This window comes from Vulpes lagopus, chromosome 10, assembly GCF_018345385.1.
Source record: "Vulpes lagopus strain Blue_001 chromosome 10, ASM1834538v1, whole genome shotgun sequence".
NCBI lineage: Eukaryota > Metazoa > Chordata > Mammalia > Carnivora > Canidae > Vulpes > Vulpes lagopus.
In genome coordinates, this window is record NC_054833.1 from 66,767,252 (window position 1) to 66,786,836 (window position 19,585).

At 42.4% G+C, this 19,585-nt stretch overlaps 2 protein-coding genes across 5 annotated transcripts in view; one reads left to right on the forward strand and one right to left on the reverse strand.

Moving 5' to 3' along the window:
* The first annotated feature begins 776 nt into the window (after positions 1-776).
* The window catches only part of ULK2 (unc-51 like autophagy activating kinase 2), an 83,817-nt gene continuing 65,008 nt past the window's right edge, over positions 777-19,585 (forward strand). For all 4 annotated transcript variants that reach the window (XR_005990187.1, XM_041770443.1, XM_041770442.1 and 1 more), the window contains exons 1-5: positions 777-909; positions 2,125-2,217; positions 3,353-3,394; positions 17,848-17,880; positions 18,164-18,200. Coding sequence is in view for 3 of the 4 variants with exons in the window: in XM_041770443.1 (XP_041626377.1) it covers positions 820-909; positions 2,125-2,217; positions 3,353-3,394; positions 17,848-17,880; positions 18,164-18,200 (295 nt within the window). In the remaining variant the exon portion in view is untranslated. The remainder of the gene's footprint in view (positions 910-2,124; positions 2,218-3,352; positions 3,395-17,847; positions 17,881-18,163; positions 18,201-19,585) is intronic.
* LOC121499609 (heterogeneous nuclear ribonucleoprotein A1-like) lies at positions 12,035-13,012 on the reverse strand. Its single transcript, XM_041770446.1, has one exon. The coding sequence runs from the start codon at positions 12,995-12,997 to the stop codon at positions 12,035-12,037; it is 963 nt and encodes a 320-aa protein (XP_041626380.1). The 5' UTR covers positions 12,998-13,012.

Here is a 19,585-nt window from a genome sequence, read left to right on the forward strand (position 1 = left end):
CAGTGGGCTCCGGCCCGGGGCGTGGCAGGCTCGAATCTGCTCTCCCAGGCCCAGCGCGAAGGCTGCGGCGGGTAACGAAGGAGCGGCGGCGCCCGCGGTTCGCATCCCGGGTCCCCGCCTGGGCGAGGCACTGGGGCCGCGCTCCGACTGCGGGGCCGCCCTCCGGGAGCGCGCGCGCACTCATTTTCCTGGCGGAGGGAGCGGGCCTCGGCGTGCGCTGCGGCCTACAAGACGTGCTGACGTCGCGGAGGGCCAGCAGTCGGCTCGGGAGCGGCCGGCGCGCGCGCTTTGCGTTGGGCGCCGCCGGAGGCCGGGAGGCGCGCAGGGACGGTGCTGGTGCTGGTGCTGGTGCTGGTGCTGGTGCTGGTGCTGGTGCTGGTCCTAGGGCGGCGGCCGCCACCGCAGCAGCACCCCGGGCGGAGGGCGCCGACGCGGCCGGACGAGCCGGGCATGGGGAGGGCCGGGCCCCGCACCTCTCCCGGGCGCGTGTGCGGCTCCGGGGGCGCCCAGTGACGGCCGCGGCGCCCCTGGCCGGGCAGCGCTGAGGCCGCTTCGCCAAAGGGAGCCTGCGGGCCGGGTCATGAGCGGCCGGGGCCGGGCCGGGCCTCGCTGACCCCCGGCCCCGCGCGGCGGCCCCCCCCGTTTCCGTCCCGGCCTCTCTCGGCATGAGCGCCCGCCCGGCGCGGGGGCCGCGGCTGCCCCAGTCCGGCGGCCCGCGGGCGCGCTCCGGACCGGCGGGCCCGCGGTGCTGATCCCGGCCCGCCTCGCCGCGCCGCCCGCCCGCCCGCCCGCCCCGCTGCATGCCCCGGGGGCGCGGCCATGGAGGTGGTGGGCGACTTCGAGTACAGCAAGAGGGACCTCGTGGGACACGGGGCCTTCGCCGTGGTCTTCCGGGGGCGGCACCGCCAGGTGAGCCCCGCCGGCCGGGGCGAGGCCGGGGTCTGCGGGCCGCGGCGGGCACCGGGTGCCCTGAGGCTCGGCGACGCCGCGGGCGCCCAGGCCCCCCGCCCGAGGCCTGCCATTGTGCGCGCTGTCAGCGTCGCGGGTTTGTTTTGGTCGGGCGAGGACTGTTTGGAGGCCGAAGCCGCTAGGCAGCGCTCCACCTACCGACGCGCCGCTCGGCCTCTGATTTCCTCCTCGCACAGCGCCTGGTAACCGGGGTGCTCCCAGGGGCTCGGCCCCGCGGCCCGCCCGGCCCTGCCTTCCCACCCGCATGTGCCCAGGATCCGAGTCCTCAAGGGCCGCGCGGTGCCCTGCCCAGCTCGGGGCCGGGCCGGGCCGGGCCGGGCCGGGCCGGGGCCGGGGCCGGGGCCGGGGCGGGGGCACGCCCTGGGCGGCCCAGGCTCGCCCTCCCTTCTGAGGTCGACAACTGCAGACCCAGCGGAAAACGGGCTGGTTTCCCGTGAGCCCGAGACTTTTCTCAAACTCCGGGGTGTCGCATTTCCCAGCACTGGTTCCTCCGCGCCCCGGACGAGCCTGGTACCCCCTGCCTTCCCCCCTTCCTGGAGCTGGGTGGGCGGGTGGTAGACACGGGTGGACGCGTGGTTTTCCAGTCCAAGTAAACACGAATGCAGGTTCAGGAATGTCTTAAGCTCTTGCAGCTCCGCACACAGGGTCCCACGAGCTTCTAGAATCGAAAGAATTTGGAAGAGCACCCAGGGAGTGGGAATAATCAGAAGCGTTTGGTAGTCCTGGTTGTTGGCAAGGGGCTGGTTTGGCTTGCTTATCAGAGTAATGAAAACGATTTTCGTTTATTATGAGAAGAACTTAGAACTCAACAAAAAATAATTAAACCAGGGCTCAATCCTGCCAAGCTATCAAATGCCACCTTCCAGTGTATTATCCACATTCCTCCGTAACTTTGAAGTGGTTGCAAACTTTGTCCTTTGTTTCACTTTATTGCTAGTTACTATGGTCTTCATATTTACTGTTTTTAGTGGCTGTCTTGTAGGACATTAGCTTGTGGTTTATGAAATCATTTTCCTGTTGTTGGAGATTCAGATTCTTTTCCATCCCCCACCCACCACCCCCAGTATTTATGAATTTGCTAAAAACACCTTTGTGCTTATAGATTATTTTTCCATAAAAGAATATCCTGGAGTAACACTCTATTTTCCTTTTCAGAAAACTGATTGGGAAGTAGCTATTAAAAGTATTAATAAAAAGAACTTGTCAAAATCACAAATACTGCTTGGGAAGGAAATTAAAATCTTAAAGGTATGTTTCTTTATGTGATGTGTCATACTAGGTTAAAACTTATTTTAAATTAATACATGATGACATCTTTTGTAATTTTGGTCGTTGGAGCCAAGTTTGAGAATTTTCACCTGTTGCTCTCATTTTTGCATGCCCAGTTTTTTGAGACATTTGAGTACCCAGAAGCTATTTTTAAGAATAGATGTTTGTGGCTGGTGGCCAGCACTGAGAGAGATTCTGTGAAGATTGATTTTAGCCTCTCCTTTCTTCTTTTCCCTGGTTATTGTGTTACTGTTTGAGAAGAGGCAGGCCCTGCTGATTCATTATTTAGCTCTTCTCCAGGTCCCTTTCACTTTACACTTAAGTGTTTGAGGGGCACTGGGGCAGATGGGATTTTTTTTTTCCTTGTAAATCGAAAAAAATTACCTTGGGAGTGGTCTTTTTGGATCACTCATGAGCAGTGTTATTCAAGTGAGGTGCTTTGAGGAAAAAAAATGGTCTCCTAGTCAAATATATGTGGAAAATCCTGTTTACCGTATACTTCTTGGAGAGTCACAAAGCACTTTGCTCAGTAAAGAAAATCTGAAAAATTGCGCAATGAAGGAACTGATTTAGGTGTAGTTAACTCAATGCTCCCCAAGCTGATATGAACACAGAGCCCTCACCTAACACCAGCTTTCATCGAAACTACTGCTCTGTGGAGAGCTCTTCAGTAAGAATTATAGCTCTTTGAGCTAAGAATTATGCTTCATTTTCTCGCAGGCAAATAATGTGCTCTCTAAAAGCACTTTAGAATTTTATGCGTTTATTGCTGTTAGAATTGTTTATTGAATTTGAAAGACTCCCAGAGCGTCTCTGGGCATGCTAACTGTGACACTTACTTTGTCAATGAGAGCACTCACCTTGTTAAGAATCTAAAAAATGATGGTGGTGAGAAGACATTCAGGGCCCAAGTAAAGTTTGATCAGGCGCATTTCCTCTTTTTTTTTTTTTTTTTTTTGTAGACTGAACTGTTCTAATCCAGTAATAGAAGTGTAGTATATAGAAAGAGTATATAGGTATGTGGATGTGTGTGTATACTTAATACTTATTTGCACATTGAAATGTATTTATTAGAGGGATTACAAATATTTTAAATTCTCAATTTCCTTAACAGGAACTTCAACATGAAAATATTGTAGCACTCTATGATGTTCAGGTACATTATTATTATTATTATTATTATTATTTGATTTGCGTGTCAGTAAAAAACTTTGCAATTTCATACAAATGTAAGTGAATTGTAATAGAAATAGGAAATTGACTTCTTCTTAGAAAGGTATATGGCTTGAGTTACATGTGTATTAATTAAGAAATTAAAGTAGCATAAAGGGATAGGAGAAAATAATGTGCTGTAATATGTGCTGCTACGGTTACACTATGGGAGTAGTGTTGTTTTAAGTGAAGTAGAGAAATATTTTTTTTAAGTAGAGAAATATTGATACCAGATCTAGCTTCTTTCTTTCTTTCTTTCTTTCTTTCTTTCTTTCTTTCTTTCTTTCTTTCTTTCTTTCTTTTCTTTCTTTCTTTCTTTCTTTCTTTTCTTTCTTTTCTTTCTTTTCTTTCTTTTCTTTCTTTTCCTTCTTTCTTTTCCTTCTTTCCTTCTTTCCTTCTTTTCTTTCCTCCTAGCATTTCTGTAATAAATGTAGAAAGGACTATTGTGGGCTAATTTAAAAAATTAGATGGAGCTTTTTTCTTACTGCAATAGTAATATTTGCTAATTGTAGAGGTATTAGAAAAGAAATAAAAATGAAGAAAGGATACACATTCATCACCCTGATATATATGTGATTACCACCATGGCATACAGTAGAGTTGCATTTTATTTGGAGGTGGGAAGGCAAGGTTCTGAAGTTCTGTTCTAAGGAAACATTTCCCTTGGAAATTCTTTTAAAAATTTGGGGGGGCAGACCACCAAAGTAAGTAGTTGGCTTATTATTTAGGGGCCATACTGTTTTAAATTCTAGAACTACTCTACTCTTGTCTAGCATGATATCCACTGTGTGAAAGCCAAGGTGATCTGAGATCCACAGAGGGGGCAGCCAACTGAGCTTCTCCTTAGATTCTCATGCCGAAGCAGACTAGGGTGATGATTTATGTTATTTCCTTTTTTGTGTTTTTCTGAGTCTGGACAATTGAATTCCAGTAAAGTAAATGGACGTTTTCAGTGAGTCTGCTGTTGTGTTTCTAGCTAAAACCTTTTCTGTACACACTTTACTGAAGTTCATTTGTTTTGTAAGGTTTTGAATGGCTACCTAGGCATTGCTCTAAGGGCTAGGAGTAAAGCAGTGAGTAAAACAAAGTCCTTGCTTTCAGTGTCCTTAATTTTAGTGAGGTGAGGCAAAATGGACTGTTCTTCATGTGCTGCTTTTTTGTTACAGTGATTTTTCACATAGTCCTACCATACCATGAAATATTTAACTAAACCCATGTTACAAGATGTTTCTTTTTTTCCCCCCCCCCCCCCCATTATAGGAAAGTGCAATGAAGATAATGCATAAGTTCTGAGCACAGTTTGGATTTTTAGGTTCAATTTTTAGCATTGGAATTACTAGGGCAAATAGCACACACAGTTTTAACATTTTTGATTATAGAGTGTGATTACTCCCCCCAAAAATTGCAATCTAAATTTCATGTGTAGACTATGTGAGTGCTGTGGGGTGTATTTTACTACCTATTTATATAGGTGTAACTCATTCCTTCAAGATATTCAGCATAGAAAGAGAGGGGAAAAAACTTTAAAGTCAAAAGTAAACTTATCTCACAATCCCTATTTGAAATGTTGATTCTCCTCAGAGCTGTTTGTGTAGTTGGTCTTGGTCTCTGGAGACAGAGGGCAGCAAGTAGTACAAGTCAGTGCCTGGTACAAAAATTGTTAAATAATATTAACTCTTAATTTCCCATTTTTTGAGAAGCACAGAAAACTCTATCAATGGAAGAGTAGATTTTGCTTTCAGAAAATAGAGAGTATATTTAGATTTCATTCTATTAGTAAAATGTTTTTAAGTACTAGCTTTGGTTATAGAAAGAGATAGTTAGGAGGAATATGTACTCAAAACCTTGATTATCAGACTTTCAGGAATTTCAAGATGACTGCATTAAAATATTTCTATTTTGTGCATTGTATACTACTGGAAATACATACATTTAAGAAATAACAGCCAAATAAATACACTCGAGTATTTGGCTAATGAATAAACAGGGTCTGGACCTAATATTTTTTTTTTTTTCCTTTATTTTGTTTTCAGTATGTTTGTAAAGACTGTGCAGTAATTTTATCAACTTGAAATGAACATCATTTTTCCTGGCCATCAGTTTTGGAGATCTGTCTAAAGTTGGACACACTTTTTATAAATTGAGAACTTTGACATTGTAATAATTTGGGTTTACATTTAGATGACACTTAAAAAGTAACATGCTTTCCCTAATTAAAAAAGTAATATATCCCCATAGTTAAAATCATCACTGTAAATATGAATAAAATAGAAAAGAAATGGCAATTTTTAGAGATAACCATTGTTATATTTCTTTTAGAGTTGTGTGTGTGTGTGTGTGTATATATATATATATATATGCAGTTATAATCATTTATACTTAGATTTTTAAGCTTTTCATTGTGAGGGCCTTAATAATAGTATTTTTACATAAATAGAACTTGTTTTTATTAGACTTAGTGTGTATTTTGGATACCTTTTCATATCAACATAGTACCATAGGGCTAAATGACAATTTACTTAAAACCCAATTGTGGCCATTTCAGTTGTTTCTTATTTTTCCCTCTTAGAAACAGTGCTGCAGAGAAAGCTGTGTACATATCTTTGCTTATGTATATTAGTGTTCCTGTAGAATAAATTCCTGTCATGGGATAGTTTGGTCAAAGATATTAGCATATAGTCTTGCAGAAGATTGTACCAATTTATTTTGATCTGATGACCTGTTTTTTTTTTTTTTTCTTAAAACGTCAGTGTATCTGTATTTCTTCTGTGACTTTCCTGTTGCCATTCTGTAATGCTTCTGTTGTGTTTGTTCTTACTGATTTTTTTATAATTAGTATTTCTTGAGCCAGTTAACAAGAGTATACAGGAGTATAGTGGTGAACAAAATAGAAATGGTCCTTGTCCTTGTGGAGGTTCCAGCATACTGGGAAAGAGGACAGGAAGCAAATAGCTACTGATTCTAAGTGTGCACAGAGCAATGAGGGAGAAGAGGATAACTGAAGACCTTTGAGAGGAAAGCATAAGGGGCTTAGGAGAGTAAGGCTACCCCCTTTGTGGGCTGGGGAAGACTTGGTGAAGAAGTGATGTTTAAGCTGACTTGGTGGAAGAGTGGGAGTCATCCAGGCTGGAGTAGGTGGGAAGAGAATAGGTAAGCACTCCAAGCAGAGGAAGCCTGTGAAGAACAGAGAGGAAGGATGAAAGCTTGAGGAGCTGGGAGAGGCCCAGGCAGGGGCCGGGAGTGCAGGGGGTGGCAACGTGGGAGAGAGGTGGGTGTGGTAGGTGCTGCAGGCACTGATGTTGGCAGGGCCTTCATGTAGTCTTTATTCTGAGGGCAGCTAAGCTATTGAAGAGTTTTAAGAGCAGGAGAGTGATATGTCTGTTTTCCAGAAGATATCTATCTTAGAGCCTTCTGGGCATGAGCTAAGTACTGGTGGTTAGGAGTACTTTACCTGCCTATTTGTCAATCGTCTGGGTAAATATCCACCACTAGGTAATTGTTAGTATTGTGAGAAAAAGATGATTCATTTAATAAAGTGGTGCTGGTAAAACTAAGATACCAGAGAAAAAGTAAAGTTGGATACCTATTCTCATCATTTTTGACAATAATTTCCAAATGAATTAAAGGCTTAAATGTATAACATAAACAATAAGAATCTTAGGATAGTATTTAGATGACTATATATAATCCAGGTGTTGGAAAGATATTTTAAATCAAGAGAAGAAACCAGAAGCTGTAGGTGTAGGGACATATAACATTTTTTAAAACTTGCTTTGTGGTAAATGATACCCTGAACAAATTGACAGCCATAAAAAGGAACAAACTTGATGCATGCCACCACAGCATATGAATTTTAAATGTTATGTTCATGTTTAAACATCTTAATTGGGTTGGGGCCAGTGGTATGGGCCCTGAAAGAATTCGCTCAAGGCAGAAAAAAGGAGATAGAAGTTTATCGAATATACCACAAGGGAGCAGCAGGCAGGGCAGCAACAAAGGAGAGGCGGTCTTTCCAGGAGGCGGTGGTGGAAGCTGTAGTTAGTTATAGGGCAGAGTGAAGAGGTGTGGGGCCGTATAGAATATTCCCTTTTTTGGTAACTGTACCGGTTGTAAGTAAGCTCGTTGGTCAGTTAGGGTCTGTGGCCGTTTGGAGGTGGGTTGCTGAAGGAGCCTGTTTGCATTTAGCTCGGTGGTCACTTTGAGCCCTTGTGCCTTGCTCAAGTTTCCATTGCTCAAGCCTGTTGCCTAAAAGTGGCCTCTACAGTGTTGAGAAAAAGCAGCCAGCCATATACAGCTACTGTATGATTCTGTTTTTGTGAGATCCAAGAAGAGGCAGAACCAAGCCAGGGTGTAGAAGTCAGGGGAAGTACAGCAGAGGGTGCCTCTGAAGGAAGGGTAGTCACATGAGTATATGCATTTGTCACAACACATTGAAATGTACACTTAAATCTGTGCATGTTAATGAATGCATTATACCATGATCAGATTTAAAAAAAAGAATTTACAACACAGGACATAGGAGGCAGGTAACATTTATGTCTCAAACATGTAAATCCTCTCAAAAAGTAGTAAAGAAAAGATAACCTAGAGAGACAGTAAAGCAAAGGATATTGATCGTTGATTCTCATAAGAGGAATAAAAATGGCTAAGGTATGAAATGATACTCATGAACAAGTAGTCAGGGAAATGAAAATTAAAGTTAACAGTGAGATGTCCCTTCTCACGCATTCCTTTGGTAAAATTAAAAAGTGCCCAGTTCTTACTGGTGGAATTGGGAAGGAAGTGTAAGTGGGGAGGATCTTCTCATGGACCCCTAGTAGAAATGGGAGTTGTCAGATCCTCTTTGGTATGTTATCTGACAATATTTTGCTTCCATGCCCTGAAAGAATATTCTATAACACTGTAATCAGAATAATCCTGGTGATGTAAATCAGGGCTTATTAGTCCTTTCTGCTCAGACTTGGACTCTGCAGCGGCTCCCCTTTTTTTATCAGAGTAAAAGCCAGAGTCCTTTTTTGCTCAGCATGACCCTATTATCTCTGACCCTGGCTCCCTCTCTGTGCCTGCTGTTTTTGCTCCATCCACATGGGCCTCTGGTATGGATTGTGTATGGGTCCATTCTCAGGGCCTTTATCTCTGTAGTATATATAGATATATTCCCAACCTTCTTTAGGTCTTTACTCAAGTGTTGTGTTTTCAACAAATACATTTCAGCTTTATTTTAGCCACCCTCAGTAAAATTACAATCCAATACCCAGCACTGTCTCCCTTCCCTACTTATTTTTCATAGCACTTATACCCTCTAACATATTGTTATGTTCTTTTGTTTGGTGTCTCTCCCTGACTCTGACCTCTTCAAACTGAAGCTTAATGAGAATAGGGCAGTTAACTGTGCTTGCTTGCAGCTGTATTCCTCAGTGCCTAGAACAGTGTCTTATATATATATATATATATATATATATATATATAGAGAGAGAGAGAGAGAGAGAGAGAGAGAGCAGTTAAAAAATATTTGAAAGAAGAGAAATATCTGTTGCAGTTAAAAATACGCACCTTTAAAAAAAATACACACCTTTTACTAAGCAATGACTGTATGAGCAGGAGAAAGTTATGGAAAGACATATGGGCTGGAAACATTGACTGTTTGGAGAGCTTGGAGATAAGCAAAAAGGTGGTAATGGATTATGTTAAAATGTACAGAAATGCAAATATATGCTCCATTTGCATGTGGGTGGATGTATAAATAGGTTTGTGAAAGCATGAACCACCGTGTCAATCTCAGGTGGTGAGATCAAGGTGCTTCTTTCAATGTTTTGCATCCTAAGGTTTTGCAGTAAACACTTTACAAATGAGGGGGAAAATAACCCCAATTTTCTTTTTTTGTGGGGCACTATTCACTTTTGCTTGCTTGCTTTCTACAATCATTGGGCAGTCTTCTGTTTATGAATTCTCATCCCAGGTGGGAACAAGGAAGTACATATATCTGAGTATTAGACTCAACCATTATGGTTAGAAAAAAGAATGTTCTTCATTGTAAATCATTTGGGACAGAAGTTTATTAACGTGCGTAAAACACTGGCTACTCTGGAGAGTGGGCAAGGGTAGGTATGGAGCCAGCGTGTAGGAAGTGTCTGAGTGACAGAGTGGTGGCTCCATTGGAAATGGAGTGGCCTGGACAGTTTGGCGAGACATTTAGGAGGAGGGCTGATAATAGCTGTGTGAGGGGAAGAAGAGGAAATCTGAGTTAATAGCTCTTTGTTGTATGTATTGGAATGTTTTTCCTTGTTTGTCTGTTTGTCTTTTTGGTGGGGTGGGGAGGAGGGCATCTTCAGCATCTCTTTGGTATATGGAAGTTCTTGCGTAGTAAAATGTGTCCATCTCTTTCTTAGTGGCCTCTAGGTTTTATATCATGTAAGGATTTCTCCACCGTGAGATTATAAAGATGGCCCTCCTTTTCTTCTAGCATTTATGGTTTCAGTTTTCCATACTTATATATCTTTGGTCTCTGGAATTTATGTACAAAGATCTGCTGTAGGGACTCATCTCACCTTATTTTTCGGAAGGGTATCCCAAACTTTTACCTGTTTTTTACTATAACTGCAGAAGTGGGTGGTATCTCCTGTGGGACCGTTGCAAACAGTTAAGACTTAGGCAGTTTGAAAAATTATGGGCAAATCAGGTTTAGATTAGTTAGTTATTTTGTTCTCACTTCTTAAGTTTGTAACTGGGGCCCAAGGGTGTAGGAGCAGCTGGCTCCAGGGGTACTAAATGGACCAGGTTTGACCACTCACCACTGACAAAATCCAAAGACAGACATGAGTGGTGGTGAAACAAGGAAGGGATTGATTTTAGTAAGGCCAACACCAAGGGAACACAGTGAACAAAGTCTCAAAGACGGTCTCCAAAGTGCTGAAAATACTTCCAGGTTCATATGAGGAAAATGTGGATCAAAGATTAGTGGGTACATGCAGGTGGGCAGTAGAGGTCAGGTCGATCATTGTCTGGGTGTCCATCACAAGGGGTCTTGCTAGTATGGGGAAAGTCCCTATTGCTGCTTTGCCCTCCAGGTCTTTTGTCTGAGTTAAGAGACAAGCCTGAAGGAAGAATTTAATCAATTAGAAAGTACAGACTGAGGTCAGAATGGAGGTAGTTAACGTCCTCTTTCAGGTTTGACAGATCAGGTGTTTTTTTCCAACCAAGCCATCAACTCAGGTCTAACATTATCTACTTGGAGTTAGCATCAGATCCTGCAGGTTAAGGGCTTTGCTCTACAAGACTGTACCTCCCACCACACCCAATATTAGACACCGATCACAAGTCCAGGTTGTCACCTGTGTCTCTGACCAAGCTATAGATCAGAAGTACCAGCAACTTCCTTGGATTTGATTAATTGCTAGAGTGGCTCACAGAACTCACAGAAAGATTATTGGTTTATTATAAAAGGGTATAAAAGGGTATAAAAGAATATAGAAACAGCCAGATGGAAGAGATGCGTAAGGTAAGGCATGTGGAAAGGCCACCACTCTCTCCACATCCCTTGGAGCCCCATCCTTTTGGGGTTTTATAGAGGCTGTATTACCTAGGTACACTTGATTAAGTCATTGGCCGTTGGTATTTTAACTTAGTCTCTAGTTCCTCTTCCCTCCCTGGAGGTGGAGTGGGACTGAAATTTCCAACCCTCTAATCCAAGTGTAGGCAGCCCTGGCAAACCAGCCCCTATCTTTATTTATTTATTTATTTATTTATTTATTTTTTATTTATTTTTTTTATTTTTTTTTTCAGCCCCTATCTTTAGACAACCTGGGGGTTTTTCCAAAAGCCACCTCATTAACAAAAGACCCCTTGATCTCTGATCCTTTATTTTTTTTTTTTTTGAATATTAAATCGTTTATTGATTACACATGATAATGGACGATACACAAGCTTTAATCCCATCTATAATTTTATCTGATACCATAATTCAATTTAGATATATTGCATAGGATGTGCCAACAATCATAATAACCAAATAAACTCCAGGACTTTGCTTGGGTGACCCTTTTAACGGTGAACTCCAGGTCACAACACATTAACTGTCAGTTCAACCACACCAAGGTTTGTGGAGACAATGGCTTCTGTGCCCAAGCAGGTTGCAAATAAATTTCGAGTGGAACCTGGCATCACCCTGAAGGAATTCTAACTTCACACTGTTGGGGTAGTTTACCAAGATGGCTTCAGAGTAGACTAACTTTACACAGCACATTAAAAAAAAGACACATTTATTCAGCGTCATGATCAGACTATTACATTTAGCAATCAACAGCATGGGTGCAAAAAAAAAAATCTACATTAAAACCCTTTGTTGGAATGCTTTACACTTTCCACAGAACAGAAACTAAAATAACCTGTTATACAATTAGTCACAAATACAGTCCTCGAGTTTTTTGCCCATACACATGAGTATTGTCTAAAACATGTCTTCTTTGTAGCAGCTAGGCCCTGCCACCACTGTGCTTGGCTGAGTTCACAAATCTGTTGTAACCTGTAGCTTCCCTGTCACTTCTCTGGCTCTCCTCTCCTGCTAAGCTTTGTTTCCTGGCAGTAATTAAAACCTTCTGCCACTGCCATAGCTGCTGCTGCTGCTGGAACCGCCATAGCCACCTTGGTTTCGTGGTTTGGCAAAGTATTGGCCTCCACCACCATAGGGGCCAGAGCTTCTGCCTCCAAAATTTCCTCCTTTCATGGGTCCAAAATTTGAGGATTGATTGTTGTAATTGCCAAAATCGTTATAGCTTCCGCCACCTCCAAAGTTGCTTCCGTCGTTACCAAATCCGTTATAGCCATCCCCACTGCCACCGTATCCACCACCACCTCGACTGCCACCGAAGCCACCTCGACCACTGAAGTTCCCTCCACGACCAAAGTTGTCATTCCCACCAAAACCACCTCCACCACCACCACCAAAGTTTCCAGAACCACTTCGGCCTCTTTGGCTGGATGAAGCACTAGCCATCTCTTGCTTCGATAGGGCTTTCCTTACTTCACAGTTGTGGCCATTCACAGTATGGTATTTTTGAATGACAATCTTGTCTACAGAGTCGTGGTCGTCAAAGGTCACAAAAGCAAAACCTCTCTTTTTGCCACTGCCTCGGTCAGTCATGATCTCAATCACTTCAATTTTCCCATACTGTTCAAAATAATCTCTTAGATGATGTTCTTCAGTGTCTTCTTTAATGCCACCGACAAAAATCTTTTTCACAGTTAAGTGGGCACCGGGTCTTTGAGAATCCTCTCGGGAGACAGCCCTCTTTGGTTCCACGACTCTTCCGTCCACCTTGTGCGGCCGGGCGTTCATGGCCGCGTCCACCTCCTCCACGGTGGCGTACGTGACGAACCCAAAGCCTCTGGAGCGCTTGGTGTTGGGGTCTCTCATTACCACACAGTCTGTAAGCGTCCCCCATTGCTCAAAATGGCTCCTCAGACTCTCATCGGTCGTTTCGAAGCTCAAACCTCCGATGAAGAGCTTCCGCAGCTGCTCGGGCTCTTTGGGAGACTCTGACTTAGACATGACGGCGGTGGGAGGGGAGACTTTAACGATGCTTACTCGGCGGCGTCCAGGGGCAGAAAGCGATCTCTGATCCTTTAGGAGATTAAAAGGATTTTCTTCTTTTATGAGAAAACCCCTAGGAGTCACCCAAAGGGTGGAGAATGAGTCAGGGAAAGTAGCGGAGAAACGGAGAAACGGTGAGGCACCAGTGAGAATGGGGAAAATTAACAAGGCAGGAAACAACAAATGTTTGAGAGGATGTGGAAAAAGGGGAACCCTCTTGCACTGTTGGTGGGAATGTGAACTGGTGCAGCCACTCTGGAAAACTGTGGAGGTTCCTCAAAGAGTTAAGAATAGATCTGCCCTACAACCCAGCAATTGCACTGCTGGGGATTTACCCCAAAGATACAGATGCAGTGAAACACCGGGACACTTGCACCCCAATGTTTATAGCAGCAATGTCCACAGTAGCCAAACTGTGGAAGGAGCCTCGGTGTCCATTGAAAGATGAATGGATAAAGAAGATGTGGTTTATGTATACAATGGAATATTACTCAGCCATTAGAAATGACAAATACCCACCATTTGCTTCGATGTGGATGGAATTGGGGGGTATTATGCTGAGTGAAATAAGTGAATCGGAGAAGAACAAACATTATATGATCTCATTCATTTGGGAATATAAAAAATAGTGAAGGGAATAAAGGGGAAAAGAGAAAAAATGAGTGGGAAGTATCAGAAAGGGAGACAGAACATGAAAGACTCCTAACTCTGGGAAACTAACAAGGGGTGGTGGAAAGGGAGGTGGGTGGGGGGTGGGGGTGACTGGGTGACGGGCACGGGGTGGGGGGGGCACTTGATGGGATGAGCACTGGGTGTTATGCTATATGTTGGCAAATTGAACTCCAATAAAAAATAAAAAAAAAGAAATGGTGAGGGATGGGTTTTGGAAGAGCCCTAAATTTTTCTTGAATCTTTCTCTTGCTCTTTACTGAATTGTTTTGTTACTTTATGTTTCTCCCCTTCTGATCCTAAGCATCTGAATTCTGCTGGAAAGAATACCTGGTCATGCTATCTGATTTTTAAATTCACTTTATCTTTATTGTTTTTTCAGATTACAAAAGTAATAGGCCATCAGTGGAAAAACAATTTAAATAGTCTAGCAGTATATTAAAAAAGAGATGTCCTCTTCTGATACCTCCTTTTTTTTTTTCCCAGAAAAAAAAAAAAAAAAACCTGTTGTGTGTCCTTCAAAAGACTTTACTTTTTATTTATAAACACCACCCCCATGGGATGCCTAGGTGGCTTAGCTGTTGAGTGTCTGCCTTTGGCTCGGCATGATCCTGGAGTCCTGCTTGCATGGAGTCTGTGTCTCTGCCTCTCTCTCTCTCTCTGCGTCTCTCATGAATAAATAAAGTCTTAAAAAACAAAAACAAAAACAACCACACCACCCCCTTGGTAAAGAGAGATGATAACCCAAGCCTGCTTACACATAGGAAGCAGTTATGAGGCTGTCTAGTACCATGTTACCCAAGGAGAGTAATTCTGAGGATTGTAGTTTTACTTGAACAAATTGTTTTTAAAATTTTTATTTCATCTAAATTTTCATATACTGGCCTAGAGTTCTTCATAATAATACCTTTTTCTCCCCTTTTTCTTAGGGACTTTCTTTTTTAAAGATTTTTTTTTACTTATTTGAGAGAGAGAGAACGTACAAGCAAAGGTGAGGGGGGCAGAGGGAGAAGCAGACTCCCACTGAGCAGAGAGCCTGATGCGGACTCGATCCTTGAACTCCAGGGATCATGACCTGGGTTAAAGGGAGATGCCCAACTGACTGAGCCACCCATGCACCCTTCTTAGGGATTTTCTGTCTTTTTTTTTTTTTTTTTTTAAGATTTTATTTATTTTTTCTTGAGAGGCGCACAGAGAGGGGCAGAGACACAGGCAGAGGGAGAAGCAGGCTCCATGCAGGGAGCCCGATGTGGGACTCAATCCCAGGTCTTCAGGATCACGCCCTGGGCTGAAGGCAGCGCTAAACTACTGAGCCACCTGAGCTGCCTGGGATTTTCTATCTTACTGAGTTTGAGTAGGGAAATGATCAATTGAAATTCATTGTGTTTAATTTTGTGGATGGAAGTTCCTGGGGAGGAGTTGAGGATGAGGATTTCCTAATTTTAGAAAAAGCAGTCAGGTGTGTGTTCCACTTTGGGAAACCTTTGGTGGTCTGGCTCACAGGCCCATTGGCCTCATCCCTCAGCCTATCTGATCCTATGAGTATCTCTTCAAGCTCTTTCCTGGCACCCCAGTGCCATAGGAATTTCAGTCTATAAATGACATGATTGGTTTTCTTCTTTTTTCTTTTTGCTGACTCTTTTTGCTGGCTCTTGGAGCTACTCGTGCTCCAGATTACTTAAGTGCTTCACTTAAGAGAGGCACGCTGTTTTGTAATGGAGCCTTTCAGGAGGAGGGTGTTCAAGAGAAAATGATTGAACCCGTGGGGACTTGTACTGCTTTAAGGGGGGGGGGGGCGGCAAAAGAAGATTTGCATGAGAAATCAAGGATGTTAAAATATTTCTTTCAATGTCTTCATGTCTAGTGAACAGTTCAGCTTTCCCTAAGGAATTCTTAGTTGTCTTTTCAGTACTTAGGATATGGACTATTATTTGATTAAACAATACTGATTTGAGATGATATTTTTGGGCTTCCTACCTGGGGAGAAGAAAACTGTGTTGAAAGTTACTGGTTTAGGGATCCCTGGGTGGCGCAGCGGTTTGGCGCCTGCCTTTGGCCCAGGGCGCAATCCTGGAGACTCAGGATCGAATCCCACGTCAGGCTCCGGGTGCATGGAGCCTGCTTCTCCCTCTGCCTGTGTCTCTGCCTCTCTCTCTCTCTCTCTCACTGTGTGCCTATCATAAATAAATAAAATTTAAAAAAAAAATTAAAAAAAAAAGAAAGTTACTGGTTTGGGCAGCCCCAGTGGCGCAGCGGTTTAGCGTCACCTTCAGCCCGGGGCGTGATCCTAGAGACCTGGGATCGAGTCCCACATCGGGCTCCCTGCATGGAGCCTGCTTCTCCCTCTGCCTGTGTCTCTGCCTCTCTCTCTCTCTCTCTGTGTCTCTCTATGAATAAATAAATAAAATCTTTAAAAAAAAAAAGTTACTGGTTTAATGATATCTCAGTATTTTTAGGACATTTTGGTCTGAGTTTGATCAGGTTAGATGGCTAAATCTAAGACTTTTTTTTTTTTTTTTTGATTCACCAAAGAGATGATTTAGCTATTATTAGAGGTATATTTTTGTTTTTGTTTATGATTAAAGGAAATAAGTATTTCTTATAGACTTGCTCTTCTAGCCTGCTAGTTGCTGATGGGTTCTCTACTTCCTTCCTGCTCATGGGTGTGCTGCTGTTTAGGGAAACCAGCTGTCTGAGGCTTCCAACTTGGCTGTCCATGCCATATGTGATCCTGCTTGGGCAGGACTATGGTTCCTGGTTCCCAGCAGAGAGCAGAAGGCACTGCCATTCTTCTGAACTCCCATATGCCTCCCTGTGGGGGCGGAGGTGTGGGGCTCAAAGAATTGGGCACCATGTGTTTTAATTTTTTGTCTAGTCCTCTGGAGAATTAAGTGAAATTAAGTTGCACAACATAATTCAGGCCCTGACTTGTGGCATCCAGACTCTTGGTGAACACTGTGGAACCACTTTGTGGCTGCCCCTTGTATTGTTCCTTGTTGCACACTTGATCTTAGCCAGAAGGCCGGGAAGCAGTGTTCCTCATTGCACAGAAGTGCTCTAGACTAGAAGTGCTGAGACACCAGTTTTTATATCTAATTTGTGTGTGAACTGATACTTTATAAAATCCAATAAAAAGGAATTGTTGTAAAAATGAAGTACAAAAAGGACCTACAAACCTCCAAAGTTTTTATTATTAGGTTTAGCAGACATAAACTTATTTTGTTAAGTTGCTTGAAGCCTTTTAAAATTTCTTACTTTTAATTTCTGTAATTCTCTCTTTGTGGGCTAGTCCCAGATAATTCATGGTTAGCACTGGTTCTTGCACCACACTCTGAGGGATACTGCCTTGCCTCTGCTTTTATCTTCTGATAGAACTCCTCATTCTTGAATTTAGGATATTAATGAAGCCAAGTGCTTTTGGGAAGGGCTGTATCTTGAATCACACTTGAACACTGCCTCAAGTTAGGCTATAGGAAGTACAATTTAAAATTGAATTAAATTGTAAGCATTGCTATTGAAGAATTAAGAAGCTAGTCTTTGAATTACTCTTTGATCAACAGATCTGGAGCTATAGGACTTTGAAAGACTTAGTAAAATTTCTGAAATCAGTTCCTTAAAAATCAGTCTGTTACCAAGATATGTGAAGAAATAAATGTCTCTGCCAGCAAGTCCCAGATAATGTGATTGCCTCCAAATAAACACAATAATTAGAAAAACTAACCATCCTGGGTCATGTATTCCAGAAATCAGATTGTACATTTAGAGTTTTAGGATTATCAAGTCAGTGCTCAAAACATAAACTTTTCAAAGTGGAAGTGCTTCTTTGAGGACCAGAGAATCCTACCCTTCTTTCCCCCACAAATTTACCATAGCTATGACCAAACAATTAATCTTTCTTTAGTTTTTTCCATGAACAGAATTGAATGGAATGACCATATTAGTGTCATCAAAACTTGGCTTGGCTTTGAAGTTGAGATGCTTAAGTTATTGTGTTAGGGATTTTAAATCTCACTTACTAATAGGTTTTGTGATTTTATTTTACTTGTTTAATAATGAACAAGTGGAGTATTTTTATTAATTGTCATTATTTTTTGAATTTATGATTCATTCTTTCTCTATATTTACTGTTTACATTTTAGGAATTACCCAACTCTGTCTTTTTGGTGATGGAGGTAGGTACATGCTGCTTACTTTATTTCAGATTCCTTTTGATTAATATATACTTTAAAGTTGACAGATTATTATGGGAAATTTTGAATTAATAAAGTCCATTTAGTGATTTAGATTCTACTTTATAAGGAATATATAATTAAATTTGCTACCATAATTCTGATGTTTTTCAGACTAGATTTACATTATGTAGGAACTATTTTTAATTAAAATTAACTGATCATAGATTGAATTAATCTTGAATCAGTTTTCTTATTTTAATTATTTTTTTCTTTTATGTGTCAGTACTGCAATGGTGGAGACCTGGCAGATTATTTGCAAGGTAATTTTTGTTTGTCGATGTTCAATAGAGATAGTTGCGGTAGTTTGTTTAATCCTGAGAGTTACTTCTGAAATAATGCTGACTCTGTTTTCTGCACTTGCATAGAAACATTCAATAAATATTTGTGTATTTGTTTAAGTGTGATGACTTTGCTGCCCAACTGTTGTTTGTTGTGGTTTTATTCCTAAACCTGTGTATAAGTGCTTACTTTGTGTGTGCCTCTCTCTCTGGCAGGGTTTGAGAGATGGGTCCTCTCCCCAAGGGAGAAAAAAAAAACCCAAATAGTTCCCTTCTTCAAAAGACTCTCCTGCATTACCAGCAGTGAACCATTAGTCCTTTTCAAAATAAATCATAATGTAAAAATATATCTAAGAATGTGTTTATTAATGTGACTCTTCTTATAAATTAAAAAATTACAAAGGATTAATTAAAAGTAACATTGAAATTATTTTGTGGCAGAGGTAAAATTTTAGTATTAGATGGTGCTTGAAATTCTGTATTCAAAATGTGTATCTATAGGATGAATATAAGGCATTCAGATCAAATTGTGTCTCCCACAAGTATTTTTTAAAATGGTGTTAGATGAGGCCAGCATCTACTTGTTCATCCCTTAAAATGCAAAGGAAATATGCAAAAAAATCTCAACCTCTAAATCGCGGCAGTTGATGGTGACCCTAAGACATCAGTAGGTACACTTACAAAGGGTATGGACAATTTACAAGAACATATTAAAAATGTTCAGTTTCACCTAGTAATCGAAGTGTGATCAAAGTGAGCTTTTAAGAATCTTTAAAATATAAAACATTGCTGACTTTGAAAAGCCGAATAGAGATCAATATGAAGAACCCTGGGGGTTCTTGCCCGAGGCTTGTGTCTGCCTGGTGCTGCAGTGGGTGCAGTGGCTCTGGAGCTACTCCTTGGCACTGGGGACCAGACACTCCTTGAATGCCTACACCCCCCACCACACCACCCAGTCTGCCACCCTGGAGCTCCTGCCCTGAGGGGGCGGGGGATGCTTCCGGCCTCCTCTCCACTTTCCTCACATGGAGGTGCTGCCTGCTGAGCCCCACCCTCCATCAAAGGCCTTGGAGGACCACTTCCTCCACCCCCAGCCCTCTTGAAGCCAGCATACCTTAGGGGGGCACTGGGGAGATGGGTTTGTCTAGTTGATTGTTGGGAAGGAGGGAGGGAGGATGGGAGGAAACTGGTACTGCCCGCCCCCCATTTAAAGAAATTACAACCAGTCAAAGCTATATGTAAACCCTGCCCTGGTCCCATTTCTGTCCTCCCCTCTTAGAGAAAACTTAGCTTGAATTTGGTAGTTTCTTTCATGTGTAGTTTTTGTTTTTCCTAACCAAGATTCTCTTTTCTTTTTTAACTTAATT